Source organism: Embiotoca jacksoni, unplaced genomic scaffold (assembly GCF_022577435.1).
Source record: "Embiotoca jacksoni isolate LCO1_2020_lvr unplaced genomic scaffold, fEmbJac1.0.p SCAF_49, whole genome shotgun sequence".
NCBI classification, from domain to species: Eukaryota; Metazoa; Chordata; class Actinopteri; family Embiotocidae; genus Embiotoca; species Embiotoca jacksoni.
The window spans coordinates 830,252-854,942 of NW_027185402.1; the positions used below are offsets into that span (position 1 = coordinate 830,252).

The following is a 24,691-nucleotide window of genomic DNA, read 5'->3' on the forward strand; positions in this document are numbered from 1 at the left end:
CGGGTTAAATCAGCAGTGTGTCAACTCCTTTTGTCAAGTGCTTAAATGTATCGAATCGATACATTTATTTATAAAAGTCCGAAATAAGTACAGGTGTAAACAACACTCCTCCCGACGCACAGCTGTTTGACTTCGAAGGGAAACGACAGTGAAATGAAAGTGTTTCCCGTCGTGTTGGCTCCACTCGTGACCCTGAGCTGACACCTCGAATGCGGTCCGCGGACCCCACTTTTGGCTCATCGCACTCAAACGCGACCCGCTGTGTTTTTTTTTTTTTTTTTTTTTTTTTTGGGGTGGGGGGGGGAAGAAGACGGCCACGTGACCGGTGGAAGCAGCAGCCAGCACTCTCGCCGCTGTGCTTCGAGATCTCTCCTTCCACGGCGCCGGACGGAGAAGCGAGCGGAGGGGGGTGGGGGGGCCAAGAGAGACATCAGAGACCGAGACCGAGAGACCGAGAGGGAGACCGAGAAGAAGAGACCGCCGTCGAGGAAAAAAAACAAAAAACAAAGACGCCAAAATCTCCCGTTTGCAACCTCAGAAGTCCGCCGAGTCCTCCACCGCACGCGGCTGGCGCACCATGGACGGTTACGGCAGGACCGAAGATGAGCTGCTCTCCCCCTGCCTCATCAACCTCACCTGGGAGACTTGCTACGAGCAGGTAGGACTCGACTCTCTCCGGAACTGTCACTTTGGCCAAAACAAAGCAAACAAACAAACAAACAAAACAAAACAACAACAAACAACAAAAATCCGTCTATAGTGAACACGCGCTGGTTTATAAATTAAGTTACCAGGGATGTTTTGAGGGAAGTCAGCACGTGAGGTGAGAGCAGGTGCAACTTCACCAAACTTCCTTTTTCTACGAGCCGTTTTGTCTCCAAGGTGTCTGTATTCACGGACTTCCTGTTAAGGCTTCTGCCTTTTCAAAAATCAATAATACATCATCCAAACAATGATCTTGATCAATTCAAACTCGGCATTCCTCTGAAGTCACACCTTTTTTTTTTTTTTTTTTTTTTTTAACTACCGTCTGCTCTGAGTGATGCTTTTCATGCAGAAATCAAGCTCTGCTCCTTGATGCCTGACTGTCTTTGGGTCGCCAGGTAGGTCTCCAAATCAGGTAAATGCAAACTCAGGTCGGAGGGAGTCGAGTTGCCCGGGAGTGGACTTGATGCTGAGCACTTTTGATCCTGGAGTGCTGGGCCTTTTCTCGCACAGCGGAGCCGCTCTGGTGTCTGTTTGGAGATAATTGCCTAATTCCTCCCCTCTTCCCTCAAGCTTAATCAGTTCTGCCTTTAAAATACACTTATCGTGCTCTATGAAATCCCTCTTAATTCTCACACTGCGATTCGTGCGAGGAATGTGTGCGGCTGAAGTCGTCTGCCACAAGAATGCCAATGAAATCATTCTCTTATGAATGCTAAGAAGGCTCCCAGCTATTTAGCAATGTATGCTCAATGACTGATGCCAAAATATTTGTACAGTGATTTTTATGGTAATTTACTTGAATGCCACCATGAGAGCTCAGGATATATATACAGGATATTTATTTCTCCGTTATCAGCATCCAGGTTGAAACACAGCGGAGGAGGACATTTAAACAATCAATCTCCTGCGGTTTAGTGGGCTACCATTTTGAATTACAAGTAATCACAAATTAAAGAGGATTAGGCTCTTAAAGCCAGAGCTCCTGATTGGCTCTGCCAAGAGTCATATTGTAGCAGTTATTCAGCCGCAGGAAACAAAAGCCACCCCAAACATGACTCAGATTTGCAAAGTCATTGTGAACGGCATTTTAAATGTGCAACAACTCGGCACTTTCTGCTGCTGAAGTGGATTTGGGCACGTCAAGTCGAGAGGCGCACATTTGCAAACTTAAGAGACTTAAATCCACAATGAAGAACTGACTTGTCGTTGTAGATTCCAGCTCCGTTCACAGCCCTCCTTTTGTGTTCGTCTTGTGAACAGAAGGTTTAAAAATATAAGCGCATAACTTTGACTTCCTTGACTTGAAAAGTGACCACAAAGTGAATGGAATTCAGTTTATGATTAGGGGCTTTTATTTTGTACAATTCTATACAGCGAAAGCAATCGGTCCATTAATTGATGAGCTGATTGATAGAAAAATAACTTGTCAGTGACTTTTATGATGAGTTCTGCTCCCAGTTCAAGCAAAACTACTAAACATCGGCTCATTTGAGCTCGTCAAATTCCTGCTTATTTATCACTGAATTGAATATATATTGCTATAATATTATAGGTCGTTGTAAATGTAATATACAACGTGTTGGTGTGACAACAATCTGAGTTCAAATCAACGCGCTGTCAGTTTCCTAAAATGGGGAAACGAATAAAATGGTTCAGAGAAACTTTTATGACCTTATCTGACCTTTTTAAACATTTCCTAGACTAAATGATATTGGATTACCATTAGTAGACAACATAATCGTGGGATTGCTCCATCATTATTACAATAGCGGCAGGCATCTCTGCAGTTCTGCGCTGTATGAATAGCTTAAACACAAATTGATCTGTCTGAAACGCCCGCATGCGATTTTCCCCCTGAAATCCCGGTCGGGTGCAGCCCGTCCGTTTTTCCCCTCCGAAATCCAACTTCTGAAGGCGGGTCAATCTGCTCGGCCGGCGTGTTGTTAGCCACGCACATATCCTCTCTCGCCCTCCTCGAGTCCTACGGCGGGCGGGTAAATAAATAAATAAATAACTAAGGGGAGTAAAGGGAAATGTTGACACAGCCTGTCCTTGTGGCCAGATTATCCACTCATGCTTGAGCGCTGGGTAAAGGCCCTGCATTATTCAGCCTAAGACACAGAGACGAGGGGGAATAACTGTGGACAAGCAGGGGTCTTGCCGCAGGAGTGTGTGCGTGCGCGTGCACTTTTGTGTGTGTGTGCACGCGTGTGTGTGTGTGTATGTGTGTGTGTGCGTGCCCGCTTCGGGGTGAGTGCCTTCACTTTTAAAAGAGCAGACATGGGGGATAGCTGAAAAGCACCGGGTGGGGAAGATGCCGTCTTCGCTTAATTATCAAATGAGTCTCTCCCTCAACTCCCATCTCTTTCTCCCCCCCCCCTCCCGCCCTCCCCCTCACTCCCTGCCCCTCTCAGACGCCGCTCCCCTCTGCTCTTACTTTGCTCCCCCCCCCCCCCCCTCCCCGCGTCGTGCTTCTCGAGGTCTGCTGTCCGTGGTGCTGAAAGTTTCATCACACATTTTTGTGCGTGTCTTTTTGGAGGTCCGGCCCCGCAATCCCCGGCCAGGCTTCGTCGCTCTTCAAAAGCAATGAGATTCAGTTTGTCTCGACAAAAAAAGCGTGCCAGCACTTGGCAGTCCGGCTCAAAGGGCTGAAGTCTATCATTCAAGACGTTTCAAAAAAAAAAAAAAAAAAGCTGCAGGTAACACGGCGTACTCTCGGTAGCAGTAAGAACTAATGCGTTTCTTTTTTATTTTTTTTATTTTTTATATATATTTTATTTTTTAAAATTTTTTATGTGACTGCTTCTGCCTACAGCGTGTTTCATCACAGCGAGGCTCAAGTTACGTTACTACTCCCTCAGTGGCTCGGTTAAATGAAAGCTCCTTTGTCTGCGCTCTTATGTACAGTATTTGATCCACGCGAGTCACTTCTTTTTCTGTGTAATTAGTCGGTAGCCTGAACAGTTTCAGTGGAGGCACACTTTACTGCGAGAGAGGGATCAAAACATTTGAATGCGAGTTTGTGAGAGATCACAGACTCAGCAGAATGCGAGATTGTGTTGTTATTTTTAAGTTTTGAATAATAAGAAGTAGGATTTCCAGCCTTTAAGGGGTTTATAGGTGGGTAAAAGTCTTCATTAGAAGTTTTGTCCTCACTCCCATCTGTCTCGCTTCAAGATACACTTAAGTGCTTAAGTAAGAGTTCTCAGTCAGAGCTGAAATTTGTAGTCAATTAATTAGTCGATTGACAGAACATTAATTGGCAACCGTGTGGTATAAATCAGTTTGCCACTGAAGGCATTTTTTTCAAGCAAAAACTGCGGTCATTCTCCAGTTTCAGCTTCTTCTTTATGAGCATTTGCTACTTTTCCTTGGTTTATCTTTATTATAAACACAATATCTTTGACATTTGAAGACATCATCTTGGACTGTGGAGGAACTGAAGTTGGAATTATTGCCTATTTTCTGATGTTTCAAACACCAGATGGTTAATTAGCAATTGAAAAAAAAAGAAAGAAAGTTAGTTGTGTTTACCTCTTGGTTGATCACACATCATCCTGTTGTTGTTTTACTCGCGACTGCTACTGGTTGGTTGTCCAGGGTTCCTGTGCGGGTGAACCTGTGGGCTGGGAGGACTTTAACGCATTTCATGCAGTGGTGGGTGGGACTACACGCTGTGTCCGGTGTCATCTACGATTCACTATGTACTCCACTGTTCAATTAGTCTTCTGTTGAGAGTTGACCCAGCTGACTAGTGACAGGTGTGACACCCTGCGGCGTATCGACACATGCACTCAGTTCATCCCACAAAGCCAAACAATTATGACGTGAAGTCTGATACTGTTCCTGTAAGAACATTTATGAAATCTATTTCATATAGGGTGAAAAAAAACGGATCCTCAGCTGTATCTGTGTGTATCAGCAGCGACCTACTGTATGGTGGCGGCAGTGTTCAGATCATTTTCTGACGTAAAAATAGCACCTATAAATATATTTCATCACAAGTAGATTGTGTAGATTGTACAAGTGCATTCAGAACTCTGATAAGATAAAAAAAAATACTGAAGTGTTGCAACAAAGTGTCCTTAAATGATCTAAAATACTTAATCATACAAAAAAAATGAATTGACATGTAAATGGTGCTTAAATATTTAAATGTTATGTACTTTATAGCCTGTATTGTTTTTTTTTTTAAACTATAGCAATGAAATTCATTCTCTTAACTGATCATATGTGTTGTGTTAAAAATGTTAATCTAAAAAGGAACAAGTAATTATGGCTGTCAAATAAATGCAGTGAACAAAGGGAAATACTCGCATACAAGTACCTCAAAATTGTCCTAAAGTGTAGTACTTGAATGAATGTACAGTTCCTTTCCAACACTTATCAATCGAGACCTCTTTTTTTTTTCTTTTTCTTTTAAATGCAATGCAGCACAAAACAAGAGTATTCCAGATAGAATTAAAATTGTTAACATCAAAGAGAACAGGCAAATATAACAAAACAAAACAAAAAAGGCTTATTTCCCGTTTCAGATTTGAGAACCATGATCTGCCGTGTGCTCCTAAAACTAAACCCGCCTCTTCCAACTACCTCCAAAGGAGTATATCTAATTTCCACGGGTGCACATCTTTTTTTAATTTTTATTTTTTTATCAACAAGTGTGCGCATGCCGAACACCTTGCGTTTTGATAGCAGCCCACAGATGCAGGGCCTGTCAGCGGTGTAATGAGAAGCTCGTTGTTCCCTTGAAACATATTGCCAAGATATGGATGGATAATTATCTAATCAAGACTTTGAGAAAGCGCCGCTGCTTACTCACTGCTGACCTACTAACAGTCTGCCAAGAGTTTTTGCTGCAAGATGTTTACATACTATAAATTTACCATACAAGTAGATTTTTGCCGCTTGTGTTGGTATTGTTTGGATGTTTACGTGGGCACAGATACAGACGACTACGTAGAAGATGAAGCCTTAGCTGATGGATTATGGTTACTTCGTTGGGATTGACATTGTCTGTTCTGTCGAGCTATATTCAGAGACGGTTTTGAACCGATTTAAATAGCAGCATGGCCCTTTGGCATTTCGACGGCCATGTATGACATCCTGTTCTCGGTTGCTGCTTCTGTGTCCACGTGGGCATTTTTAAAGATGTGTTGGTGCACACAGCAGAGGGGGACGCATTAAATCCGGCTTAGTGGCCACTTATAGGCATACGTCTACCCAAAGTACACTTGGTTTCAACTCCAAAGGGAGATGTGAACCACCAGAGGGAGCAACAAGCTTTGGTTCTTCCTGGAACTATAAAATCTGTCATGCAGAATATCTAATTATTTACAGCAGGAGAAGCCTTTTCGACGACACCATTACCGTGTACTTACCGTTTATTGGGTTTAGTTGGAAGGGAAACCTCAGTTTGATGCTCATCAGCGCGATTGTTTGTCTCTTCCGTGGTTGTTTCAGAGCTAAATCGGTGTCATCTTAATATTAGTTTCCAGAGATATTAATCTTGTTTTCTAGCCTTCTCGCACGGTGCTGTCTGAATCAACATCTGAGGGGGGCGGGGGGGGGGGGGGGGGGGGAGCACGGGCACACGGGCACACACCAGACTACATTCTTTGATTATGTGTGGGAAAATGTCTTCCTCACCATTGACAATCTGTTGATACCTTGCAAAATCTGAGATGAAAGGAAATGCAGCTTAGACTGTGAAAAATCCTTGCCTTCTCACCGGGAGGTAAAAGCACTCTCACAAACATTGAATTGTACATCTGAAGTGTTATCAATTCCACCTGAAACGGAGGGCCCCGGTAGCGGAGCTGAACCCCGGCGCTTTTGATCGCACCAGCAGCGCCTGTAAACAAGTATTTTCCCATCTTTTCCTCTCTCTGTCTGTCCCTCCTTTTCTCTCTCTCTCTCTCCCTCTCTCCCTCTCCCCCCACCAAGGTGTCTGGAGGGGGAGGTTCCTTTGATTATCTCTGCTGCCGATTAATTGCTTTTCTTAACCTCTGCACAGACGTGCTCCTACACCGCCCCGGAGCCCCGCTGCACGCGCTCAGATGGACCCCTGCCAGGAGGGGGAAAAAAACAAACCACCACGCCGTGCCTCTACCTCCCCACCTTCTCCCAATTACTGACCTTCATCCTTTCATTTCGCCTCGGATGTTATCGTCGGCATTATCAGTGTATTTACTTTGTTTTGTTTAGCTAGTTACTTGGCGCACTGCAGCATTCTCGGCGAGATTTTTTTTTTTTTTTTAAGGCGGACCGTGCGAGAGGTTGTATTAATATTTTGGGGGAAGAGTTACAGCGGCGGACGGGATGAGTTTGTGTTGTCAGGTAAATGTATTGCGTGTCATAAAGTGTCTGCGGGTCACTGTGGGCTGTTTTTGTGCAGGAATGTTACGCTATCTTTTTTTTTAATTTTTTAATTTTTAATTTTTTTTTTAAATGCCCTTATTCCATGATTAGATAGATTTTGGCCTTGAGTTGTGCTGGCCAAGCAATTTCAGTCACGCCCCCCCACCCTCCTCCCAACACCGAGTGCTCTTTTCCATCTCACTTTGCCTTTGAGACATGCGTGTGCATCACGTCCCAGCCCCTGCCTCCAGACGCTGTCGTACAGCGATGAACTGCCTCCTGCAGACCTTGGCCTGTTTTTTTTTTTTTTTTTTTCCCCTCCCTTTAGGACATCCTGAAAGCACATCCAGGGGCCATCTCGATGATTTATGCACTACATCTCACATGCAGACCGCCTACGATACCTTTACAGTTTGGACAACTCCGGACAGCGCCGGGCGGAATTGTTCTCGAGATGAACCCGTGGTTGTTTGCCACGGGAAAAAGTTTTATTCAAATTTTTCTTTTTGCTGTTGTTGGTGGTATTTTTTTTTTCTTGACTTTTTAGCTCTGACTGACAGTTCAAAATTTAGACATGAAAGTTTCTTCTTTAGCCCAGAGAGGTTGGCAGACGAGTGTTGGAATATAACCTTTCCAGTCTCTGGCGGGAGTTTTATAATCCACAACTTGGTCTTGGTCTTCCTCCAGTTCATCTTTTCTTTTTTTTTTTTTTTTCTTATCTCAATAAGTGAATCCAGATAAACTTCTCTTACAAGTTTTGCATGACTGTTTATGACATTACTGTAAGTGGCTTTAGGCTTCTTTTTTTTTTATATAGTTTTTTTTGCGAGTGGTGCCTAATTGGTTCAGGTGTTTGATACAGAGAGCACTGTGGGGCTCCAGTCTGAGGCGAGACGAGACAGCCCACACACACACACACACACACGCACACACACACACACAAACACACACACACAAACACACAAACTCTGCATGTGAGGCATGAACAGACACATAATGTGCACACTGACGCACTCATTCACTCACTAACAGGCTAGACTCCCCGGACTGCATGGTGCAGTGTGGTGTTGCTGATTTTTTTTTTTCTCCCATCAGCAGAAAGCCGGGATGAGCTGAGCTAATTGAGCTGGGAGACCCGGCGGGGGAACAGGGCCCCTTCTCACACCGGCTCGTCACTTCCTTTCTTTATCCATCCGCCACTGTGTCTGTAGTCCCACACCGCCAAACCACTCTGCTGCTCAAAAGCGTGGCTTCGGTGCAATGTGTCATGAATTCCAGATGCATATTGTAGAGCCCGACTGATTTATCAGTTGGCTGATTTTTATCAGCCGATATTGGCCTGTCACTGGTGATACTGGTACCGGCGCATATACTTGCCGATATGAAACGGGACATAATACAGAAAAAGACTTATCTGTTTTTTTGTTGTTGTGGTATTGCTCTATTTGTGCTTTTTATTAAATTATTATTATTATTATTATTATTATTATTATTATATTCCCATTGATGTTCACTTTTTCATTGCTTGGATGTCATTTTGGACAATAAAGTTGATCTTTTAAGCCGTAAAATATCCTGCCCGCATTACATATCTTTGTGTTTGATAACCATATTTTGGCCCATCTGTCGATATTTTTCTACTCCCTAATGTCGGGATCGGTGTTGACCCCGTACTTCCAGTATCGTTCGGGCTCCAGCAATATCGATATGATACAGATTCTAATACGGTTTAAAAGCGGTACACACTCGGGCTGTTGTGCTTGTTGAACTTCAGCCGGTGGCACCAGTTTGAATCATTTCACACGCATGCCCGGTCTGACAGGCAATCATTTTTTTTTTTTTTTTGGAGGGCTAGCGCTACACTGTACACGACACACCATTACAAGCTAAAATGGGCAAACTGCATTGTCTGTTCCATGGCAGACTAGCCGACAACAAAAGCAGATTACCTGTTCTATTTGAGGGATATTAAGACATTACATGCCATTCGATGGGCCCTGAGAGGCCCGTCGTAAAAGCCACAGCAAGCTGTTGAGACGGAGACTCTGAGTAGTTTCCATCCTTTAGCCGCACTTGGGGACTGATTATGGTCAGGCAAACAGCCTTTACCTGGAAAGTCACTTTCACTTTCTCGTCCACCATTTGTTAGTATGGCTAATGTCTCATTAAGTCTCGCAGAGGGGAAATGATGTGCTCTTTGGGTGAAGGTTAGTTTCTCAGCTTATCATGAGACAAAAGAGAGACTGATTATCACGGCACAGGCGTGCCTTCGCCTGTGTCTTTCACAACAAGTCCTATTTGTGTTACTGCTCGAGCTGCTTCATTACCCATAATCTATTAGCCCTCCCTCCGCCTCCTCCAAGTAAAAGTTAAAACATTTGGGCTAAATGATGAATGCTTGATCACTTTTGCATGGTGTTCTACGGAAAGGAGTGGACGGCAAGGGGGTGGGGGGTACATTTTACATTATCAAGGAGATAATTACAAAGCAATCATAAGCTGTTTCCGGTAAAGTGGTAAACAAGCCAAGGGCTTGTGCTCTTTTCCCAAGAATAATTAAAAGTCGCTTTGCATTCTATGCATCAGTGTCCTTTCCTCCACTCAGTGGCCACCTCTTGGCATAATAAAGCTGGCTGGATCTTACCACAGGGGAGGGGTCCTTCACTCAAAAGTGATCTGGCATTTTCTAGACCTTTTCCTTTCTTGTATCTTCGCATAATAGAAAACTCATAATATCGACGTTGTAGTTCGCAGTTCTTTTTTCCCTTTTCCTTAAATTTTTTAATCATATTTGTTCCCGGGGCTGAGAAGCGGTTCGGAACAGCTGTGAATTGCTGTGTCACGAAGTGGGAAGAGTTCCAGATACGGACTACTACCCCTCCATGGCTTTTCCTTTTAATGCCTCAGTAACGAGTTCATTCATTGATTGGTCTGGACATAAGAGCATGGCAACTTGCCGGTGGAGGTGTGTAGAAATAAGAGAGAGAGGTCCAACCTTTTGGCTTAATTCTCAAACCTTAAAATTTCAGTCAACTTTTACTCCCAAGTGACATCAGAAACATTTAGAAGCAACTCAATACCTAAAATCAGCACAATTTAGGCCATTTTACATTGAATATTATTTCTATTTTGTGGATTGTGGCAATCAAAAAGGTATTTATTACCCAACCTAAATCATAAATAAGTGCTATACTATAGTTATGACATCCTGCCAAAAATCTGCCTGCCCACCCCTGTTAACTCGGTCCACGGCTATCAGAACAGGGCAAAAAGGAAGGACAATTATTTCCTTTACATGTTATTAACCTATAATTTAAGATGCCCAGAGGCTGTGTCGCATCACAGCGTTGACATGTAGTCGTTACTCCACTTCTAACAACACTAGTATCAGTCAATTATCCATGGAATCGATCAACATAACCCCACTGCCACTCATTTAAAAGAGCCAATCAAGCCGCATGGTCCTTTTTTTTTTTCTTCTATTTTCCTTGGTGTGTGTGTGTGTGTGTGTGTGTGTGTGTGTGTGTGTGTGTGTGTGTGCGCGCGCGTGCGCGCGCCGAGTGACAGCTCGTTTTCTGATTTATGGTTGTTTATCACCGGAGTAAGACTGGAGTTGACCTGTCATCCAGGTTGCCACCACTTCTCATGATGCCTGTAAAAGTGCACATTGAGTTGCATGGCAACGCCTCGCTCGCCCCTCTGGACGAAAATGCAAGAGAATCGAATTTGTGTGTTTAAGAGTACCTGAACTTCAAGTGTTTGGACTCCTAACGCTCTTAATTTGGACTCACTCGCGGCTCTGTTAGTTTGTGCTTCCTGGACTCACCAACTCCTCTGTGGCTTCATTACTAAATGAAGCAAGCCATAATTCCACGTCCCACCATGGATAAATGCTGTAGCGGCACTCCGCGACGCAGCGAGGGTGGGGTTGGGAAAGGGGGACACGGCGTCCTCCACACCTGATGACATGCAAGGTTTATCACGTTGAGCAGAGACATGGTCACCTTACCCGGGGCCTCATTGTGACAGCCAGCAAGTCACTTGAGAGCACCATTGGAAATCAATATCCCCCCCACTCTTTAATTGTTAGAAAGAAAAAAAAAATCTCCCCTGTTTACAGCATCACATCATCAGTCAGGACAACCTGACTTTCATTTATTTTTGCCTTTTCCTGCATCTCTAACTCTTTCTCCTCGGTGGGATGTGCTCGCCGGCTGATTGTTTGGTAGATTACGTAACAAGGAACAGGCAGGATTTTTTTTATTTATTTTGGGGGACCTACTTTATATGCACACAGAAGCTTTTCTGGTTAACTTCAGGGTGCTTAAGGCATTTGTGTGTCTTATCTCAGAGAATGTTTGCCTCAGCGTGAGCACTTCCACTCTTGTCTTGAACCAACAGAGGACGTGCGCACGCTTCTGTCCTCTGTTGACTCCAAGATGCAACTGCTTCACTGCGCGCTCCCTCGTACTGTTGTATTGTGACCTTTTTATAGCCAAGCGACGCCGACTTCAGACCCTTTAATAGAGGTTACATTACGTCTGACACCTCTGATCGGTTTAAGCGCAGCGCCCTGTAGCGGGGAGCTTCACTCAAAATGTGTGGTTTTGTTACACAATGTTGCAGAGACTTGACCCCTGACACTCTTATCATGGCGTTGGATAAAATATTGATAAACTATAAAGTTCACTTCCCAGTGCGAAGCCTCTCTAAATGACTTATTATTTCTCAAGTAGCAAAACACACTTAACTAACTTACTTATTTACAAATAAATCATATTATTAAATATCTATATATATATCATTAACTGAACTTTCAGGCACAAGTTTGTCCCCCCCCACTTGGACTTTATCACTGTTTGTATATCGTCGCACGGCCTCCTTGTCCTTCTTTGACCCCGGTCGCACATGCGTGTACTTTTCAACCCCAGGCCGAGCCAAAACATGACGCCGACACGCTGTCCTCGGGTGGACTGACGGCGACATTAACGAGCATCGGCGTGAGACCGGGCTGCTATACATGCGAACAAGGAACATTTTCTGTAGCAGTGATGTTTCCCCTTCTTTGCCGTCATGTTAAAGGTTCCCCGGGGAGTTTTTGACCACTGTGAAGCACTGTGAAGCGTTGCTTTTACAAGAGGAGCTGCATTTTGTTTGTCTCTCGTCCAAAACGCACGAGGCCTCTCTCCCGTGCGACGTGGGCCCGCTGCAGGTTTCGCACTGCAACGAGGACGAGGAAGAAGACGAGCCGACGGGCGTGGGCGTGAACGATGCGCAATTTCCGATGTAAAAATCACATTTTATTGCATTTTATTTTGAAGTACGAGCACTCGGTTGCCTCCAGGATCGACATCGTTTGTTTACAGGCCACGTTTGATCATATTGTGTCCCCTCGTTCTCTTTTGACCCATTGCAACTTTATCAAAGAAAAGTATGTTAAATGTGACAAAATTCAGCCAAATTTCCAACTCGTCTTTCCTAAAAGCAGCCCCAAAAAGCCAAATAGTTCGCTTGTTTCCACTTCTCCACAAGCTTCTCCTATTAGCACGTAACCTGGGGAGGAGCGCAGCTCCAAAACTGTGATTAGGCTCTCTGGCTAATTAACTACCCGGGCCACAGTTGGCCATTTGCAGCATTTAATGGAGGGACGATGCCGCAGCTGTCCTTCATCTGTCATTCATCTGTCTTGTGCCCTTTATGCCACAATTTGTGCCATCAAATTTATAAATAGCCAAAGCTAGCATAGCATTTATCACTCTCATTAAAGTGACAAGAGAATATGGCGCGGACTGCATTTTTTTTGGACTTGGGCAGCAGAGAGGGCCGCACTTTTAAGTACGAGACCGGAGAGGGAGCGCGTACTGCGGGAGGCTTTTTGTCTTGGTAGAAGACATTCCTGGTGATTCCTAGAGAGAGGATCTAATTATGACAATGTTGTGGTATTTTAAAATGCTGCAAGCGGGGCTGATCGCTGTTAATTTTCCCTCCGTCCTCCCGCTCCTCTCTTGCTCTCCAGCTATTCATGGCAACAGGCTGCTTAATTATTTATACCTATCCATTACGGTATGAAAATCGGGAGGACATGAACATGCATACAACAGAAGGAATCTAATATTGCCTCCCAGAGTGTCTAGTTTAGATTTTAACTCTCTCGTAATCCTTCATGCTGTTTCGGGACAGCGGTGGGGGGGGATTGCAGCTTTCAGATGACTTTCTTTTTGTGTTTTAACTGCTTGCCCCTACGCACCAACACAAACCTACTCAATTAAAAAAACACACCACGACTACAGTATGTACTCACTCTCTTCCCCACCCACTTACTCATACAAGCCCCAGGCGCCATAGTATCATCCAGTTGTCGTGTGTTCATTAGGCGGGGAGAGTGTTTGCCCACTCTGCCCTCTTGTGTGCATAGAAACCGTTTAATCTTTTTTTTCTTTCTTGAGTCGTGCTGCTGGATTATTTTGAAACTGATTTCATTTCTACCTGAGGCCATCTTTTACATTCCAATAATCATGTGAAATTCAGGACAAACATGTTTGCAGAAAGTTTTTTTTATTATTATTATTTAATATTGGCAGTGTAGTGTTTTTGGACAACTTTAGAATCCAATCGTCATCAGATTTAATGTTTCAACCCCTTTTTCCTCTCCGGATGTTTATTTCCACCATCGTTCTCTTGTTTCTCTGACTGTGCTGCACTCTTTTTCTTTTTTTTTTTTACAGCCCTTCCCCAGGGAGAGTGGATAGCTACATGTGAACCGATCACTTCTGATTAGTGGGGGTGCTTTAGAAAGACGCCTGTAGTGTTTTTCTCCAGAAACAAACAGTGGTGTGGCCTCCCCAGGGACGACTGCCGTTTTCTTAGCACAGCACAGCCCCCGAGAGGAGTCGTGTTATCTCCCAAGTGCTGTTAACTTTGGGCTTTAAAATGTGTGCTCGCCTACGCCTTGTTTTTCCACATCACACGATGATGATATCGTGCAGGATGGCGACAGAGCTGATTTGAAAAAAATAAAATAAAAAAAAAAACGACTCTTGGATTCATCTAGTCCACACACAGGACAGCTTTTTAAAAAATTTTTTTGTAAGAGCCTCACGACATAAACTCGCCGTCATTCAATTCTCACACTGCAAATTTACATATAAAGTGTCTGATAAGCATATTTGTGTGTTGCCAGCGCACTTTGCACAGTTTGTGTCAAAACATAAAGGCTGGGAGAAATTTGACTTTGTTTTGAGTAAATTAGAATCATGTGGCATTTGGTGTGAGAGGAGGCAGCGCGAGGAAAGATATGGGAGGTAGGTAAATAGTGCGAGAGGATGGGGAGCTGAAGCAGGCGACTGATTTGTCTCCGTTCTGTTGGGAGGATTTACGGTGCTAGTGTGTCGAGCCATCAATCAATTGTGGCGCACTCCAAGGACAACTTTGTCTCTTTATGCAATTTGTAAGGCTGTCCAGTCAAATTGATTCCTTAACCAGGAGCCGTCCAGCTGCCAGAGAAGAGTAACCCCCCCTGAAAAGAACATCAACCTCTGTGTTTGCTGCAAACCAGACAATAAATGATGCGACTGGTGACTGTCAATGGACAAAATCCAACTTCAAAATAAAGCGGGTGACAACAAAACAAGATTTAAAGTGATCGCAGAAGTGATTGATTAAATGTGATTAAATGGAACGGCCGAGGATTGATGCTGTCGAGTCCCCGTGACAAATGATTCCGGCATTATGATTGTTGTGCTCGGTCTTTTGTGGATTACATCTCGAAGAAAAGAAGTAAATTTTATTTACGACCAAAAATGGACATTTATGCACAAAATTGAACAGTACACTCACTTAGCTTTTCAAGGAAGGAGAGATTAGGTGTTCAGTTTGTTCTGAACATGAATCATTCAGGGATATTTGGTGTCAGTTTATGAGATTTGTTACTGTAAGTTATGTTTGTTTTAGCTCTATCAATGGCAACGTATGTTTGTCGGTCAGTCCACCTCGAAATATCTCAACTTATTGGATGGATTTCCAACCAATTCACTGGATGGGTTTGCATTAATTTTCAGGCATTTATGGTTTCCAAGTGTTGATTTCTCATGACTTTGGTGATCCCATAACTTTTTAAGAGTTTGTGTTTGGGGTTTTTGGTCTCGAGTTAAAAATATTGGATGGATTATGAAGTCTTGTACCTTCGTGTTGGATAATATCTTTGTTAATCTTTACACACACTGATGTCATCAGGTCAATACCTCGTATTGTTGTCCGACCAAATCACTGCAAAGTGAATGCCCTTCTCATCCGTCTCAGCTCTGTGTTTTGTTTCATACTAATACTAGCATGGCAATACGCTACACTGCGATGGTTTCCTACCTGAAAGTTCGGACCGAGGATCAAGACTCATGGTTTCTGTTACATTCTAGACATTTGATCCGGTGAGTTTTAGCTTCACGGTGCAATTTTGCGAGCGTATTAATGGACTTTGAGTGAAATACCTACGTCCTGTCATCATCACCTACGAGGATTGTGTCTTCCTGTACTCTCCATTGATTGGTTTGTAGTCGGGGGTGCGTCTGACGTCAGTATTTTGTCAGTAAGACCGACAGAATTTTTCAATTAAATAGAGAAAAATTAAGTAACATATTAATTTATTTGGCACCATACAATGATTGTTATGGTATTTACTTTTAGAAATAATATTTACAATTAAATACTGTCTCCTCCTCTCCCAAGGTGCTGCTGCGGCTCATATTTACTTTCTCTTGCGTTTCTTTTTTAACTTCTGTTCTTTAATGGAAGACAACAGCCTGGCTCCACCTCCTGACTTTGATCCAGAAGTCCGAACCATGATATAGTTTGATCCCGGCTGAGACCACCTCCTTTGGTCCGCGCCGTGATCCAAGGCACTTTTCACTCCTGCTGTTTTGGTTCAGACCAAACTGAAAGGTCTGAAGGTCTGGACCAAACAAAGCAGATTTGAAATCACCCTCAGTCTTATTTTGATGAAATCAAGTCTGCATATGCAGCATTCTTCTGCGTATGCAACGGATACATTTTTGCACCTTTCGTCTCAGTCGGCAGTTTATTCAAATTATCACCTTCATTTCATGTGAAACGGATAAATAGCACGATGTAAAGTTTGGACTGTTTAAAACTCGTACCATCTTAACAAAACAAAACAAAAAACTTCCCCAAGAGCAATGCCATCTCATCGTTTCCTGCTGAGCAAGCACTCTGTCTTCTTTCATGTCGACCGTGTGGTGATTTGGGACGTTTAGCGGACAATAGGAGAGCGATTACAAAAACAGGCTGTACACTTGAATAATTGATGCCGGAAATAATGCTCAGCTTTTCAGAATTCATAATGATCCCCCCTTATCCTTTACCCCAGCACGCACACGCACACACACAAACACTGCTGTTGTGTTTTCGTCACTTCAGAGGACATCGCACTTACTTTTTGCTGTATTGTGGAGATTTAGTTAATCTGAACTATATATAGCTACTGTTACTCTAACCTTAAAACCTTAAACCAAGTCTTCAAAATCAGATTTAATGGTTTACATTATGGAGACTTTTTTTTTGTTCCCAAAGGGGGGCGGGTTCCCATAATGTGACTGTATGAACAGATTTACTGTATGTCCCCACAACACGAGTAATACAAGCACACACACACACCAAATGATTCCATTTGTGTACAAACACCTACGATCAGCTGCTGTGATGCAGCGATCGCATTAATGTGGAAACAATAAAAAAACATTAATGGAACATGATAAATTTCAATGCCGAGCAAATGTCTTTGCGCTGCTTTTAATATGCTCTTTGAGATTTTAGATTAGCGTCCCCTCATTTTTCTGCTGTGAAAATTAAATTCGAAGGAACATTTTCCTTCCTTTCAGCCGGCTGAAATGACTCGAAACATAAATATAGAAACAAATTGAGTCAAAGATTATCTAATGGAGCGTGCGTCAGTGCAGTTTGTCACCAGCTTTAAAGGAGTATTGCTCAGTGGCCACAGTTCTTTAACTATTGAACCTGTTTCATTTTCCAAATAGCATCAGTTTTGAGCTGTTGCAGCGCGCTTTATCATTCATTTAAGACGCGAAAACATTCTGCCACCAGTAAGCCTTTGACAGCTGGGACAAGGCGCATATCACATCCATGTGAAGAATGGCTGAATTTGTGACAACAAATAGCCTGAAAATATAGTTCATTTCAGTTGGATCTGGGAAAAAAAAAGAAAACATTCCATCTGAGGGCTGTCTGACAAACAGCACCATGACATGTCAGCCTCGCTGCACATTTTGTGTGTGATAAGGACAATCTAGAGGGAGGGAGATCCAATATTAACGACAGTGGTTTCTTTCACGAAAGAGATCTTTTTGGATGTGTCATCCCTGGCAGTCAGAGCGAGATGTGAAATATCGGTCAGCGGGGTGTGCCGTCTTCAGCCCCGGACCGCGACGTCCCCCCAGCAAGGTCCTCACATTTAGATCATGGAAATACTGATTTAAAACGGATTCAATTCAGATGTATTCGGTGACAATTTCCACGTCAATCCTGTCACGTCACCAACTTTTTCTTTGGGGCTATTTAGTAAGAATGATTTTTATCTGCTAAATCAAGATTTGCGACACAACTAACCCTGACCTTAACCCAGATTGGGTCTGGGTACTGTTCAAAAATGGTTTGATACCGCTAACAATATCTCGACTTCGATACTGGTTGATGATATCCATTTTTTTTCAGGCAGTTTAGAGGCAGTGAGTGTAACTGTGGTTGGATTCTGTAGCTACAATTCACAGAAGTCCCCTTAACGCCTCACATGGAAGTTATGGCCACTGAGCCAGCAGCTTTTAGTCGTTCCTACACCCAGACTGGCTTTTTCAGTGGCAGCTCCAAAACTCCCGCTCCAGGTCAGGTCATCAACTACTTACCTACCAGTGTTCAAATTCCAACGGAAACGTTTGCTTTTGGTGGCATTTCCAGATTAGGCCCCTTTTTAATTAGATTAAAGAAAAAAGATTATATATTGCGTATATTCATGTGCAGTCTCATAAGTAGTTTTAGCTTAATATTGTTTTAATTTCTTTAATTTTGTTTTAGTGCCTATTTTGTTTTTCATGGCTTGAATGTTTCAAGTCTTGTACTAAAATGTGCCTTATCAGTAAAGCTGACTTGACTAACACCGCGCTGTCATTGGCTGAGGGTGAAAGTAGAATCACTTGTTTTGATGGAGCTGGTGTCTCTCAAGAAAATGTAGCAGAATCGTTGTGATTTAGAAATTAGACAACATCGAGATCGTGTTTTTAAATACGATTCATCGCGCAGCCTTATTACTTTGTGTACCTGTTGGTGAGTTAGTCTGCTGATTGTGAATATGAGAGGTTTTCAGTGAGGGACACGTTGCGTTCATAAAGTTTATTGTATTAAAAAAAAAAAACATTTGTGAAAATTTTTCCTGGTTCAAAGCAGTTTAGAGCAGGTATTAGAAGAAAGACAGAGAGAGGACAAATGTGTGCCAGGAGAGACTTTACCACGGTGATTGGTCTTACAGTACAAAGGCTAATCAGTGACTTTGCCACAAGGCAGGTTTGGTATTTGGCATGCAGATACCAGCAGGACACCGTTGTGAAGAAATTGATTTTTTTTTAATTTTTATTGGATTATTTGGACATGGTTTCCTTGTGTGGCAGAGAAAATGCTGAGGGATGAGTTTGTCCTGGGTGTGAGAAATACACATGGCAACCGTGTGGAGAGTAGAGCTCAGTTTAAAATAGGATGAAGGACTGTGGATGGATGGAGGGAGTTTTTTTTTCTTTTAAAAAAAACTGTTGTGCTCTGCTGTGTTAAAAGGCCTAAGACATGTTGCTTTTTCTGTAATTGGCCTCTCCGGACAAATTCGATTACTGACTGCCTGTGTAACCTGTAACCTTTTTTTTTTTTTTTTTTTGTACCAACTAGTTATAGACCCTGTCCAGAGCCGGGGGAGTTCACGAGGAACAAACGAACAATTCACGGAGCCGGCTGTGCTCAGATTTCAGTCACCAGCTCCCTGCTCCACCCCCCCTGTTGGGAAATGACAAAAAATAACAGATTTTGATGCGAAAAGAAAAAAGCTTTATCCAGACGTGCGGTGTGGTTCCCCGTTTCCAGACTGCACACATGGTTAAAGTGTGATGTCCAACTGCTCTACTCAAAAATGCTTTTGGTGGTTCCTGTCTAAAGCCTCGCAGCCGGGGCTGCCACTTCTGCCTCTATTAGAAAGTTGGTCTTTGTTCATCTCGGTCTCTCGCTGCTTATTTGACATTCCGCTCACCTGTGCGTTTGCCAAGCGAGGGCATTGTGCTGCTATTGATTGGCTGAGACCCGGCCAGTCAGGAAGAGTGTGCGCCCGCCGGGTTATCAGTGACATCACTCGGCAGAAAAGCCGCGTTTGCCTCTCCTTTTCCTTATCGATAGTTTGGGGAGTGCATTAAGAGTGGCTGCTCAGCCTGATTTATTGAGACACGCCAGCACCTCTCCGTGCACGCCAAAGGCGCTGCGTAGCAATCTAGTCTCACTTCCTCTCCCTGTAAATAGTGTTTATTTACTCACTCTCAGGGAGGCAATGAATGCAGCTCTGACTGACAAACAATCTTATGATGCAGCCTTCATGTCAGGACTGGATTTTTTTTTTCTTTTTCTCCTCTCTCCCTCCATTCTTCCTCCCTCCCGAATACCTCAGTCAGTTGTCAGTCCTTCTTCCCTAGCCATGGGCCCTGTTGACACAGGAATCCGTCACTTCTCACATGGGGGGAGAGTGGGACATGTTGGCGGCCATTACTATTCATGAGGCAGTGTGATCCACTCTGTCACCGGTTGTCAGCAAGAGGTGTCTGTCTGCACCGCCGCTCCCCTTCCTTTCTTTATCAGCCAGGGGTGGCTAATGAGAAGCACCAGGTTAATACCACCACTAGAACAGCAATGGCTTTAAACCCCTTAATTCATTTAGACACTGCTAATTGAAACCCATGTGAACTACACTCTGGACATCATCCATTTTCCTGCAAGCCACTGCTGAAAGGGAAATGTGTCTGCAATTTGATATGTATATATTTTTAAGTGATGCCAGGATTATCTCACCTTGAACCAGATCATTTCCATTTAAATTTGCATCTTTTATGTATCTTTTTTTTATAATTTTTTTTATTTTTTTATTTTTTTTTTACAATTCCCAGCCTTGCACATGATAGCCATTAAGTCTGAATTAAGTCTTGCTGGGAAATGTCAGAAGACAACCACAACCGAATACCACACTTTGAACCAGCAGTGACATGCTCTACCAAAAATACTCAGCTTTGGAGAGTCAAAAACACCTTAGTCCAATTAAAGCGAGTAAAAACAGCAGCCGTGACTAAGACTAGACGACCTCCTGGATGTGGCAGAGTGTAAATTAAAAACTCTTTTTCACCTCGCAGTTGTCAGACATAACTTAGTCATCCTGCACTTGAGTGTTTAATCAGCATGCAGCGAACACTGCGGGCTTGTTGACTAAAACCAGGAGTCCTGACTCTCCCTGCTTCCACCTCCTTCAGCCTTCTTGCATATTTATCCTTGCAGCTTTTTGTCAATGCTGCTGGAAATGAATATTGACAAGAGCGCGAGGGCGTTCTCCATCCTACCACATGGTCAACTCTGTGCATCTGGCACCTTCGGGCTTTGCTGTCCATCACTGTGTGAGATAGCTGAGAGCAATGTGTGCCGACTTCTTTTTTTATACCGCTATCTCTGATGCATCTTTATGCTGCTCCGAATGGCTGTGGCCTAATGATAGGAGATCATTCCACCTGCCTTTGATGCAGCTGTAAATATTCAAATGAGCCATCATCAGTCGATGGTGTGAGAGATAACGGGTTCATCTTTTACCTGCCCCTTCTTGTGTGTGACAGCAGGATATATTTCGTTGACGGCATCATCGTCCCCAAAAGCGCTTGATTTGCCAGCATAAATTTCAGCAGACACGCTTTCCCCTCCCTGCGCCTGCAGAGGCAAATGCTTATTCATTTCCCCGTTTGTCATTTCAATAGTTATTTTATGGTGGTGCTGTATTAATTGAACTGCTTCTGCTGCACAACAATTCAAGGCCCAGTACATCTATTACAAAGGGAGTGTGCCGGAAACATTGCTGAACAGGCTCACAAATCAGCCCGAGCTGAGAGGGGAACCTCACAATAATGTAACACAATCACACTAATCTTTCATTTACAGTGTGCTTCTTCCTCAGCCATGCAAGGAAAATGTCTTAAAAGCCCGAAGTGGCTGCGGTGGAGAATTCAGATTGGTTGCATCGGAGTTCCACCATATTACTGTGCGCTCGGAGTTGTTGTTGTCGGGCTTCACGGGAAGAAATACCCCGTCAGTTGAAGAAGATTACATAGGAGGTCAGTTTTGCTGCTCAAACATTTGAACCGTCACCTTTTCACGGGGATTCTGCAAGATTGCTTTTAAAGTTTTTGTTTGGTATCTGCTTCAAAGTAGGGTCGAATGTGCCTTATTATATCTCATTTTCATCAAAGTAGAGGTGGTAGGTCATATGACACGATCTGCTGCAGGCAGAGACTTGCAGGATGAGTATGTAAGAAACTATGTCTGAGTATAGCCGTTAGTAGTCTCATATTTTCTATTTTTAATGTAGTCACGGGACTCCCACACAGTGCTGTTATGATTTGGATGATTGCTTGGATGTGATTTTAAAGAATTTTATCAATTTTGTATCTTGTTTTATTGGGAATGCAGCTATTATTAACAGTATTGGCAGCAGATACAGAAGAAGATCCCGTGTCTTTGCGCACATTTCACACAATGTACTAATGGAAAAAAACAGTACTAGATTGACAATAATACACCTTCCATTACATGCGTTCTTCTTTTATAATCAGAGCTCACTTCAGATTTTATTGCTCATTGTGTGTTATCTTGATTTTTTTCTTAAACTTTTTTTTGGCCTTTATTCGGCAGTGTAGACAGACAGGAAATTGTGTCTAACTATCTATCGGGTCGCCCCATCATCTGGCCTCTTTCAAGATTATTTTTAAGTTTAATTTAAAACATGATTTTCATATAAAATGTAAAAATCAAGGAATTGAAGCCAGAATACCGAAACTTTACTTGAGGTTCCAAACAGATGATGTACAACAAATGGCAAGTTGAACTTCAGTTCAAAGTAATACAAGTCGAGGGGAAAAAAAATTAAAAGTAAATGTCCCACACGGGAAAATTTGTTTACCTCCAATAAATGAAAAATTCAACACTTACATTGCAAATATATCATGTTTACCTATATATAGTGAAGTACAAAATAATGAAACGGTTTAACCAAGAAGAGAACTCGGCAGAACTGCATCAAAGCCAACTCTCCACTCTGCTGTGATATGAAAAATGTTAAAACCACAACCACTGTATTATTTACAATAGTGGCAATGTTGCAATTGTACCGTTTTGGAAAGTGGTGTACCGGCTATCGCAAATATTGAGACAGTATCAAGTGAGTCGCTCCAATGGTGGGCCGGTCGACCATCAAAAATACTATAAAGTGTTTCCTGACCCTGTCTGTCTCCTTGCAGTACCTTTGTGTGGCACTCCACTCACAGTGATTACATTTTGAAATTCTGTCCCTCCGAGGCTTCATAATGACTGCTCTCTGTATTCAGTTTGAGAAAGTACTTGAGAGGATTGATGGTGTCTGTGAATGTAGATTGTGGTACATGACCAGTGTATTTCTAGAATGGCATATGTTTTGTCACTGTTGAACTTTACTGCCATCGACTGGATTAAAGATGTATGACATGTCGATGAAGTCTAAATGCTCACAATGTCCATGAAAGTGACAAATAATTTGTACATCTGCCCTGTGATTTAAATCCACTAACATTTATTGGCTTCTTCCAACAAGTTTCACAGTAATCGGGCTGATATACTTTTTCTGTAATTTGCTGACAATTACACATACAAACAAACAAACTGCACCGAAAACATAACTTCCTTTACGGGGGTAATAAGCTTACTGAAAATAATGCTATTTACTCTCCTTCTCACTCTATTTTGGTCTCCACCAAGTCCCAAGGGAAATACCTGCTGCTTCAGTGGTTAAATGCTCCCCAGGTGGTTGTTAGCTTTGCATGTCTGCTGTTTGGTTCTGGACTGGTTTACGGCGTGTTTATCAGAGCTTTTTGCTGTCCGCTGTGCCTGGAACTGAAGAGAGAAGGGATGCTAAACCACAACTGTGTTTTCAGGCTGCAAAACCAAAAACCAAAAACCAAAGACAAAAAAACGTAAACTTATCTAAACTTATTTATGACGTCTTCGAGCATTGAACGCTCAAGTATCGTCAGTGTCCACTTTGTCAGTCTCCTGCCTGTTATCAGTGGCATTGCTCTGCTGCATTCTTGTCATTGACGTTTCCACCTTTTAAAACATTTTCACCAAACAAAAACAAAAAAAAATCGGAATAACACAAATTTATCTTAAATATAGATTGTGGCTTAACAGTGTTTTGAGTTCTCATTTTCTTAATAAAGCTGGCAGGTAAAAAAAAAAGAAAAAAAAAGAAGAAGAAGCCAGCAGCCTCTTGCTTGCTTTGCTGCTTTAATTCATCTGTTATCTTCTGAAAGACTTAATAATACTTCTGTGACTCAGCATTCCGTTGTCTAAAACAAACAACATGCTCCAGAGCTGATGGGGACATCCAATTTAACTGCCATCTTAATGGAATCTATAATAAGCGCAGGGGCACAATAATGGCAAAGCACTGCATCTTCTGATAACACAGCAAGCATCAAAACCCCTGTGATCGCCAAACAAGTCCAGTTTTTCCCCTCAGAGAAGCGAAGAACAAAATGTCTCGGTGTCATTGTCAAGTTGAAGGTAACGTATTCCCTGTGGGCTCCTCACAGGGGGCTGCCTCGGCTGGCTCTCCAGCGGCCCTCACGCCGTACAGAGGTAATCTGCAGTCTGCAGCACAGGGGCTTCTCTGCATTTCCTTACACCCTTCTGAAACCTCCCCGACTTTAATTTCACGGGGACTTGTTCCCTCATGTGCTCATGGTGGAGGAGTCAAATCGCAGACTTTCATGTAAGAACTGGGACCGAGCCAGCGACTTGTGATTCCAGAAGAGAAAGAAACACCTTCACCGTGCGGTATGATGAACTCGTCTGGTTCTGACATGGGAAACAATGTTTTGCAGAGACAATTTGTGTCCATGTTTGTCATCTGTGGGACCACCGCGGTGTTTTTTTTGTTTGTTTTTTTTATATGGAGGTATTGTATGAAAATGATAGAGCAAACTGGAGTCCATATCCACCTGTTGCCTATTGTGGGAGCTACAGGGGCCACTGATGGCTCGAAGAGGTCGAAGCACATTGCGGAAATGTCCTTTTAGGGTCACAGTGTTTTCAGGCAGCTCGGAATTGGGAAGATTGGCCGCCCCCAGAAATTGTGCTCCATTTCTGCTGTCAGAATTACGGCCGTCCTCGACAGTCGACAAAGCGTTAGTTGACTAGAAAAATCTAAGCCGAGCAAGTTTTCACTCGTCATTTAGTCTCAGGAAAAACAAATATAACCATTTATCGTCTTGTTGTTGGTGAAGTTATG

General features: G+C 43.0%; 1 protein-coding gene across 1 annotated transcript in view; it reads left to right on the forward strand.

The window, feature by feature from the left end:
• Window positions 1-467: 467 nt before the first annotated feature.
• Window positions 468-24,691, forward strand: part of ppargc1a (peroxisome proliferator-activated receptor gamma, coactivator 1 alpha) — a 258,307-nt gene continuing 234,083 nt past the window's right edge. Inside the window, 1 exon segment of the mRNA XM_069170255.1 lies at window positions 468-658. Coding sequence (XP_069026356.1) covers window positions 578-658 — 81 coding nt within the window. The 5' untranslated portion in view covers window positions 468-577.